We start from the raw sequence: 10166 nt of genomic DNA on the forward strand, positions 1-10166 counted from the left end.
TCTAGGTCACCATGCAGAAAAGCATTATTCTACATCAGTTTGGAAGAGATCCCAGTGTTTTTTTAACTAGCCACAACAATGAGACACTTGACAGTAGNTCTTAATAACAGGAGAAAATGTTTCTGTGAAATCAACCCCTTCAACTTGAGTATCCACCCTAATGACAAGCCTAGCTTTATATCTTTCAACACTCCCATCAACCCTGTATTTGATTTTATAGACCCATTTACAACCTATGGGTTTTTTACCAAGAGGAAGAGGAACAATGTCTCAAGTGTGATTGGCAGCCAATGCATCAAATTCCTTGCTCATGGCATCCTGCCATGCTGGAACTAAAGCAGCTTGAGAGTAATAGAGGGGTTCAGATTCCAAAGGAGAAGTAGAAGAAGTGGATCCAGAAAAAGAAGGAAGCTGACACACATAGTCCTTGAGGTAAGAAGGAGTGTTGTGAAGTCTAGTAGACCTCCTAAGATCAGGTTGGGAGGAGGAAGGAGGAGGAATGGCAGGATCAAAATTTAGAGTAGAAGCAGAAGGGACAAGTTCAGGATTAAATGAGTTTGAAACAGGGGAAGGAATAGGAGGACTTGCAGGGACAAAGGTAGTTATCCCAGGATCCTGATCATCAGAAGCTGGAATAGTAGGAGGTGGAAAGAGAGAAGTAGGAGAAACAGGTGTAGAAGGTGTGGCAAAGGGAAAACATGTCTCATGAAATACATCCCTGGAGACAAAACATTTCTTAGAGGCTAGATCATACAACTTGTAACCCTTTTTGGCAAAAGGATAGCCCAGAAAGACACAAGGAATTGCCCTAGGTTTGAGTTTGTCTCTTTGGGGAATAGGCACATGTGAGTAAGTAGGGGTTTTACCATACAACACTTCATAAGGGGATTTGTTTTGGAGTATCCTAGATGGAATCCTATTGAGCAAGTAGGTAGCAGTCAATAAACAATCCCCCCAAAAGGATACAGGTAATTTGGACTGGAAAAGTAAAGCTTTACATGCCTCAAGAAGTGTTCTATGTTTTCTTTCAACTATACCATTTTGTTGAGGAGTGTGGGGGCAGGTAGTTTGATGAATGATACCCTGTTGGCTGAAGAAGGAAGAACCAACAAGGATGGAACCTAATTCCAAGGCATTATCACTTCTAATGGTCTGGACAGTAGTATTAAACTGAGTCTTAACCATTGCCAAGAAAGATTTAAGCATGGAGAAAGCATTGCTTTTAGAACCCAGTAGATGTGTCCAAGTAGCCCTAGAAAAATCATCAACAATTGTGAGAAAATATCTTGAACAAGAAGAGGTTGGAGTGTGGTAAGGTCCCCATGTGTCAATGTGAATTAGTTGAAAAGGTTTGGTGGTACTGATGGAGCTATCAGGGAAGGGAAGTCTAGTTTGTTTGGCCATAGGACAAATAGCACAAGGAAATGATTGTCTAGGAGCAAGAGAAGATGACAAAACAGAAATGTGTTTCATATTTGCGAAAGGAATGTGAGCAAGTCTTAAATGCCAAATGAGATTCATATCATTTGCATCAACATTATTACAAATGGAACTATTTACATTGGAAGACAATCCAAGAGACTTAGAACTAGAAGAACAAACAGGTTTACATGAATCAGACAAAGAACACACAGAAACAGATTTGCAAAAAATAGGAGGAGAATGTGAAGGTGGCACCCAAGTAAGCTTGTACAGACCAGCCTCCTCTTTACCAAGATCCAGAGGCATCCTCAGAGAAGGGGCCTGTAACATGTGCAGAAAATAGGAAGTTGCAGTAAACAAAACTATGCAATGCAACTGTTTTATCAGTTTGTGGACAGAGATTAAATTGTGTTGAAAAGAAGGAACAAACAGCACATTATGAAGAGTGATGAATGGAGTCAGAGCAAAAGATCCTGTAGAAGTTACTTTCACTTTGTATCCATTAGGAAGAGTTACAAGGTAAGGTATGGCTAAGGGTGTGATATTAAAGAGTAAGCTTTTATTAGATGTTATGTGGTCAGAAGCTCCTGAGTCTATTATCCAGGTGATAGAGTTAATTTTAGTAAGCATACAAAGCTTGGAATCAGAAACAGGGCTCTCAGTTAGTATAGTACCAGCAAAATTGGCAGAACACATGAGATTAGGAGCCTGAGCATTGGAATCTCCCAACTGAGTCTGTTGTAGCAAAGTTATCAGTTGATATTGTTGCCTACTCAGACCTGGAATCACAGACCCTTGACCATCAACATTTGGAGCAGACTGATGACTCTCAGTGAGATTTCCAACAAGGTCAGATGTGTGCTCCTCAGAAGAGTTAAGCTGAGAGCCAATGGTGGCATGAGCAGCAGCTTTCTTTCCTTTGTTGAATTTAGGGCTTTGTGGGTATCCATGAAGCTTGTAACACTTATCAATTAAGTGTCCAGATTTCTTGCAGTATCTACAGAACAGGGAGGCTTTAGTCTGGTCAAAGTTAACTCTTTGAGTATACTGCCTAAGAGGAGGGGAATTGGGTACTGCAGCTTGATTCACCCTAAAAGTAAAACCAGGCTTGTTGTTTGTATTAACATTGAAGGACATAGAATCAGGATTGAATTGGGAAATTGATTGGACTTGTCTTTGTTTCTCATCATTGAGGAGGATATTATAGGCACAATCAAGACTAGGAGGAGGTTGCATCATAAGCAAGTTGCTCCTTACCCCCATATATGTCTCATTTAAGCCCATGAGGAATTGGAATAACCTATTCTCTTCATCCTCCTGTATGATCCCAGGTTTGGCAGCACAAGTGCACCTTTGACCATGGTTAGTACACATTACCCCCAATTCATCCCATAACCCTTTCAGTTTATTAAAGTATGATGCTATGTCTAGAGGACCTTGAGAAGTATGGGTAAGTTCTCTTTTAAGTTCAAAAATTTTGGTCCTATTAGCTGTACCATATCTGGATTGCAATTGTGCCCATATACTCTGTGCAGTTTCAGAATACTGCACACTCTCAGCTATGTTAGGAGATAGAGAGGCAGTCAACCAGGAAATCACCATGTTGTTATACCTGTCCCACAACTTTTGTTCAACGACAGTGGTAGTTGGTCGGGGACACGTACCATCAACAAAAGCTATTTTATTCTTAGCTGATAAGGCCACTATCATCTTCCTTTTCCATCCCCAAAAACCACTACCCGAAAAGGGAACAGGAACGAGGGACACACCAAGAATGTCGGAAGAGTGGACAAAAAGAGGACTTGTGGGATCAGTATTAGTATTACTCATAGCTATTCCATAGAGAAAGGAATATAAGGATCAGGAACAACAGTGAAAGAGGGGAATTGCTTCAATTTTTGATACAACTATTCAACACACTAGATTTTCACCAAAAAAAACACACATGCAAATCCTTAATCATAAATGAGAACAAATTTACCCAACTTCTTCGCTACCGGATAAGAACGGCCTTCAAAATCAGTCGAAACCCTAACTCCGAGTGATACGAACCCAAAACTTGTAGCTCCGCCGGGATTAAGCTCAAAAACGTCGGAAAACCACCCAAAACGCTAAGCTGAGAAGACCGTCGACAGAAACTTTCCTCGTGTGAACCAAAAACTTCGATTCACCAACCACCGGAGAACCCAAAACTTCGATTCACCAATGAAAACTCAACGAAACGGAACTGGGGTAAGACCGGACGAATAATCGAGGAGAAACGTCCCAGAATCCATGCTCTGATACCATGAAAACATTGTAAATCGAATGGAAGAGCAGAAGTTTACATTAGGGTTCCATGTTTGTGAAGGAGAGCAAGGGTTCTTTCATTACAGTTGAAAATGACCCGATGGGTCTTTCTAGAACAGTAACCCATTATTTATATAATGGGCTTCAGTCATCATCTGAACATGAAAGTGGGCTAAAATACAAAATGGCCCAAAAATAAAAGAATACAGCTAGAGGCTAATTAAATAAACTTATACAAAATATCAATGTTTGTGTTTAGGCTTAGATGCTAAGTAATCCATTAGCTCAACAATACTGTCAGCTAAAGATTTACTCTAGAATTAGTTAGCTTTTAACCCCCCCCCCCCCCTCCACCCACCGCATCCCACCCGGTGCTGGACAAGTTTCAATAAAATACAAAACAAAAATTATATTTTCCAGGATTTAATAAAAGTTTACCCTCATTCAAAGAATCTCCGACCCCCAAAATATTTATATAAAAAAAGGCACAGGTAACCTAAGAACAACAAGTGACAAGATCGACAAAAATAAATTCAGACACTTTCGTTTCCTTTAAAGCATCCGCGCAAGAAAACCTTTGTTAGTACATGTAACTAAAGTTATGCCGGAGAAAAGTTACATAAATGTAAATCGAACTTTCTGACGTAATTCACAATAAATATCGATTTACCACTAGAACTATCTAATTTCCAAATTCCTGAATATCTCAACATATATTTCTTTTAAAAACAATATTTCCCAAATACATACTCCTATCATATTCTATCTTTCAGGTCAATATTACTTTATTATAATAAATTTCTTTCAATTAGTTATCAATAAATAATTTAAGAAACTTATGAAAGCTGGCATTAAGTTGGTTTTGACAGCGTAAAACTCGGGCTTTTGCTTGATAATCTGAAACTAATGAGGGTACATTGGACTCACACGTGTGTTCCGGTTTACACTCTATTTTTGTCTAACTTTAAATCTATGATCTGATTAAACACAACATTGATTGTTAATTTAATGACATTAATAATGATGCAATAGCTGGATTGTAGCAAGCCCCTGTGACATCCAAGAATGATAGCTACTCAACTCTGTGCACATGAGAAGATCAATATTGTTATAAATGCGTTCTTTTTAATATTCCAACTTCTTCTCTATGCAAAATGAATATAATTTCCTTTTTTTTTTTTTGCTCAAACGGATGATTTCAATGATAAGTTAAGTACGAGAATTACAGGAGATTAATTGACTACATTAGGTTTAGCAGGCTTAAATAAAATAATTTCTGAAAAATTAAACAAGTTCTTAGCATTTTAAAATTAGAATATTAGTTATGTTTTCAGAAAAATAAGGAATTCTATCATGATTTCGGATAGGTTGATAAATCAATTATCACATCCAAGGGCCTCAAGAGTAATTAGCCCTTTCCTTCTGGCTTTGAGCTCTTAAAATTATTCAATATCCCACATAGCAAAATAAGTAAAACAAATTTCTTGTACATGGATGTGATAATTGATTTCGGGAGGGGGATTGGGGTGGGGGTGGGGGTGGGGTGGAAGAGTAGTAGGGTGGGTGGTAACAGAAAAATTGAAATTTAAAAAAAAAAACCTTTTTTGGAGGGGAGGGGGGTGTGGATTGGTGAGGGTGGAGAATGTTGACGAGTTTTAGAAAATGTTTTCCCCTCTCTTGATAAGGAAATCATTTTCCTCCAATTGGAGGAAAATGAGTTGATAAGGAAAATATTTTCCAAAATATTTAAGCCAACCAAACATGGGAAAATTGGAAAATATTTTCCGAAAAATGTTTAACGCACCCATAATCGTGTCGCATTTTAAGGATAGATTTATTCCCGTGAAATTAATGATATCGTGGCTTGTTAAATAGAAAGTAAAAAAGAAAGGAAAGATTTTTTTAGAAATGGTACGATTGGTCGGTTAAATAATGTTATAAAGTTGAACTATAATTGAATGTGTAACACTTTAGGAAAATTATTAACCCGAGTTAGGGAAACATGGGGCATGGTGCACCCTGACTCCCAACGTCAAACAATTAATGACTTTCATCAAAATCAATGGATCTAAATGCAAAATCAATGAAGATTTAAAGGTAAAAGTCTAGGATCTATGTAACAACCCATTGTGAGGTGTCTTAAAATAAAGGATTGCATTGACAAGATTCAACTAAATTAGCGTGCAATTAACATCTGGCACTGGTGGTAAGTGGTAAAAAGACTTCCATAATTTTAAAACTGTTAGGCGTTTATACAACTTTGCTTTTCCCTTTGTGCTGCTAGCAAATTTCTCTACAACCAATAAAGATTAGGTCCCTTCACTAAAATTCTTGTCAAGCAGCCTTGATTTAACCTTTTTGACATTTGACTTGTTAACAAATTCTTCTATAAGGTGAAGTATCGTGTTTGCCAGTCTAAATCATTGGACCATAAAAATGGAAAAATATATAACAGTGCTCTCTTTTATATTTCACGGCAGGCTACTTTTGTCGTAACAGACTTTATTGTACATAGGAAAAAGTTGCCTAAACTTGTGTATATTCTGCTCATCCGTCACTAATTTGATGCTCAATATCTTCTTTTAATTTAGAGTAAAATAGAATCTTAAAAACCAGAGGCATGCATTTCTTATTCCTTCTTGGGGGTGAGTCTTTTAAGAACTGCGTGTATACCTTCAAGTTTTGATAAATCAAATAAGTAACCTAAACTATGAGATCGGCTAATTATATGTATATCAAGCCCTATTAATGAATATAATTTTCTTAGTCAAGCTTATTGAGAAAATAGGACTATTCGTCACTATTTGCTTTAATTTGAACATTTGAAATACTTTTTATCTATATATAATGTTAATGTGACTTGCTTTGAAGCAGTAGACTAAGCTAGTTAGGTGTCTATCATTAATCTTTGCATTTATCAATTGGTATTAGGCGAAATTATGTATCCTTAAAATCACATTATAAGTTTAATTGTTATCCAATCTTTAGGGTAAACAGTTTGGCGCCCACCGTGGGGCTAAGGATAATAGTGATTGCCTAGTGTTAATCCTCATAACACACACTGCTTTTATGCTTGTTCTCGTACGTGTTTTTGATTTCAGGAATCAACATGTCAAACTCACAAGCAGTGCCCACTCACACAGACACCGACTTTGGTCTTCATGGCGAGAACGAGCACATAGTCGCCCCGGGAAACAGTGTACCTCCAATCAATCCCGATGGACCACAGGTCGTAGATCCAGTCGATGTCAATTCTCGTGTTGCAATTCATGGAAATTTAGGCGCTGACCCTGAAAATAGCGTCCGCAGAGACGCCCGGACAGCCGATCAGAACGCACAAAGTGGTGAAGAAGGTGGGATTAGCCTTCGAATGATATTTGAAATGTTGCAGACTCAACAAGCTGCGATAGCGCAGCTCCAAAATCAGAATCGAGCACCAAGCAGAATCGAACTCGATGCATCACAGGAAGTTATACACAGGGTCGATCCTATACTGGAAAAATCGAACGATAACGGATCGGGAACTGACCCCGCCATCATGAAAATGCTCGAGGAGCTAACTAAATGGATCGAATCAGGAGAAAAGAAAATTGAGGCTAACGATAAAAAGGTAGAAACATACAACTCATGGGTTGATCAAATACCGGAGGCACCCCCGATTTTAAAGGGTTTGGATTAGAAGAAGTTCGTGCAGAAGCCATTCCCACCCGAGTGCGGCTCCGAAGCCCATTCCGAAGAAATTCCGCATGCCAAAAATTCCCCAAGTACAATGGCACCACTAATCCTAATGAGCAAGTCACTTCTTATATATGCGCAATAAAAGGAAATGACTTAGAAGATGATGAAATTAAATCTGTTCTGTTGAAAGAATTTGGAGAAACTTTATAGAAAGGGGCAATGATATGGTACCATAATTTGCCGCCCAATTTCATCGATTCCTTCGCCATGCTTGCTGATTCATTTGTAAAGGCACATGACGGAGCAATAAAGGTCGCGACTAGGAAATCAGACATCTTCAAAGTGAGACAAAAGGACAACGAAATGCTAAGGGAATTCGTATCTCGGCTCTAGATGGTACGCATGGACCTGCCCCCGGTCACCGATGATTGGGCTGTCCAAGTCTTCACCCAAGGTTTGAACGAGCGAAGTTCGATAGCTCACGAAAACTTAAACAGAATTTGATTGAACATCCAGCTGTGACCTGGGCCGATGTACATAACCGATACCAGTCAAATATCAGAGTTGAGGATGACCAGCTGGGAGCTCCTTCTGGTTCCATTTATCCGAATAGATCCGAAGGCAGGATTCAAAGAGACATCGACAGAGAGCCCCGATCAAACAGAGACTGGTACCAACCATACAGCGCAAATTATAGAAACAGTGGACCAGGACGCAATCCCGTTCGGAATGATCGAGGACAAAACTCCCGAGGGCTCATGAGTAAGAGTGGCTTCGATAAACATGTCGAGCCCAAAGAAGCGCCACGGTTGTTAGAATACAACTTCAGCGTCGATGCATCGGGTATTGTATCAGCCATTGGACGGATCAAAGATACTAGATAGCCCAGACCCCTACAGTCCGACCCGGCTCAAAGAAAGAAAAATCAAATATGCAAATACCATGGAACCTATGGTCACAAAATCGAAGAGTGCAGGCAATTGAGGGAGGAGGTAGCTCGTTTATTCAACGAAGGTCATCTTCGAGAGTTCTTGAGTGACCGAGCTATAAATTATTTCAAAGACAGAGCTGCAAACAGAAAAAACAAACAGGAGGAACCGCAGTTACCTTATATTCCTCAGGGCTCGATATTTAAACGCACCAAAGTTACAATCACAAGGGAGAAGCATACTCGGGATTACTTACCAGAAGATACCTTATCTTTCAACGATGAGGATGCAGAAGGGATCGAACAACCTCACAACGACGCACTGGTAATATCTATCCTCATGAATAAAATTCAAGTTAAATGTCTGTTGCTTGATCCAGGTAGCTCGGAAAATATTATTCCTTCGAGGGTCGTAGAGCAACTCGACCTCCAGGATCAAGTCGTGCCTGCAGCTCAAGTACTCAACGGCTTCAACATGGCCAGTGAAACCACCAAAGGGGAAATCATTTTGCCAGTAAACGTGGCCGGAACTATCCTGGAAATGAAGTTCCATGTAATCAAAGGTGATATGAGGTACAACGCGCTGCTCGAAAGACCTTGGATCCATAATATGAGGGCAGTACCTTCAACGCTTCATCAAGTCTTGAAATTCCCAACACCGAAAGGAATAAAACGGTGTACAGCGAACAACCAGCAGCCAAAGAGATGTATGCAATTGATGAGTTAATACCAGTATCGGCACTAACCTACAAAAAGGGACCAGAATTAAAGGAAAAGCATGAAGTCAAATAACAACCACAATCGCCGACCTCAACCAGATCGGAATAGCAGGAAGCTATCGAGATGATGATTATATGATACCTCGAACCTTCGTAATCCCCGATGATTCCGATGCCACGAAGTCAACAGCCGAAGAGCTGGAACAAGTCATACTGATCGAGCATCTGCCCGATCAAAAGGTATACCTGGGCACGGGGTTAACTCCCGAGCTCAAGGAAAAACTCATTAAAATTCCTTATTAAAATATGGATTATTTTGCTTGGTCCCACCTTGACATGACAGGGATCCCACCGGAGATTACCTATCATCGATTGAGCTTGGACCCAAAGTTCAGGTTGGTAAAGCAAAAGAGAAGGCCACATTCCGAGGTAAAGCATGCATTCATCAAGGATGAGGTACCCAAACTTCTCAAAATAGGATTCATCCTGGAAATAAAATATCCTGAATGGTTAGCAAACGTAGTCGTAGTCCCCAAGAAGGGGAATAAACTTAGAATGTGCGTAGACTACAAAGACGTAAACAAAGCATGCCCTAAAGACTCCTTTCCTTTGCCGAATATCGATGCATGATCGATGCCACAGCTGGCCACGAGATCCTCAGCTTTCTCAATGCCTACTCCGGGTACAACCAAATACAAATGAGCCTGGAGGATCAGGAAAAGACTTCGTTTATTACTAAGTATGGTACTTATTGCTATAATGTAATGCCGTTTGGACTAAAAAATGTTGGTGCTACTTACTAACGCTTAGTAAACCAAATGTTCGAAGAACAAATAGGTAAATCAATGGAGGTTTATATTGATGACATGCTAGTTAAGTCCCTGTGCGCAGAGGACCATTTGACACATTTGCGGGAAACCTTCAACATATTAAGAAAATACAACATAAAGCTCAACCCCAAGAAATGTGCATTCGGGGTCGTTCGAGAAAATTCCTCAGCTTAATGGTGTCAAATCGGGGAATCGAGATCAACCCCGATAAAATCAAGGTGATCGAAGACATCACAGTCGTGGACAGCGTTAAGGTCGTACAAAGATTAACAAGACGGATAGCCACCTTAAGCCGGCTCA

The 10166-nt window shown here is 39.7% G+C and overlaps 1 protein-coding gene across 1 annotated transcript; it reads right to left on the bottom strand.

Moving 5' to 3' along the window:
• On the bottom strand, positions 271-3252 carry LOC109218705. The gene has a single exon (XM_019383080.1). The coding sequence runs from the start codon at positions 3250-3252 to the stop codon at positions 271-273; it is 2982 nt and encodes a 993-aa protein (XP_019238625.1).

Source organism: Nicotiana attenuata, chromosome 2 (assembly GCF_001879085.1).
Source record: "Nicotiana attenuata strain UT chromosome 2, NIATTr2, whole genome shotgun sequence".
NCBI lineage: Eukaryota > Viridiplantae > Streptophyta > Magnoliopsida > Solanales > Solanaceae > Nicotiana > Nicotiana attenuata.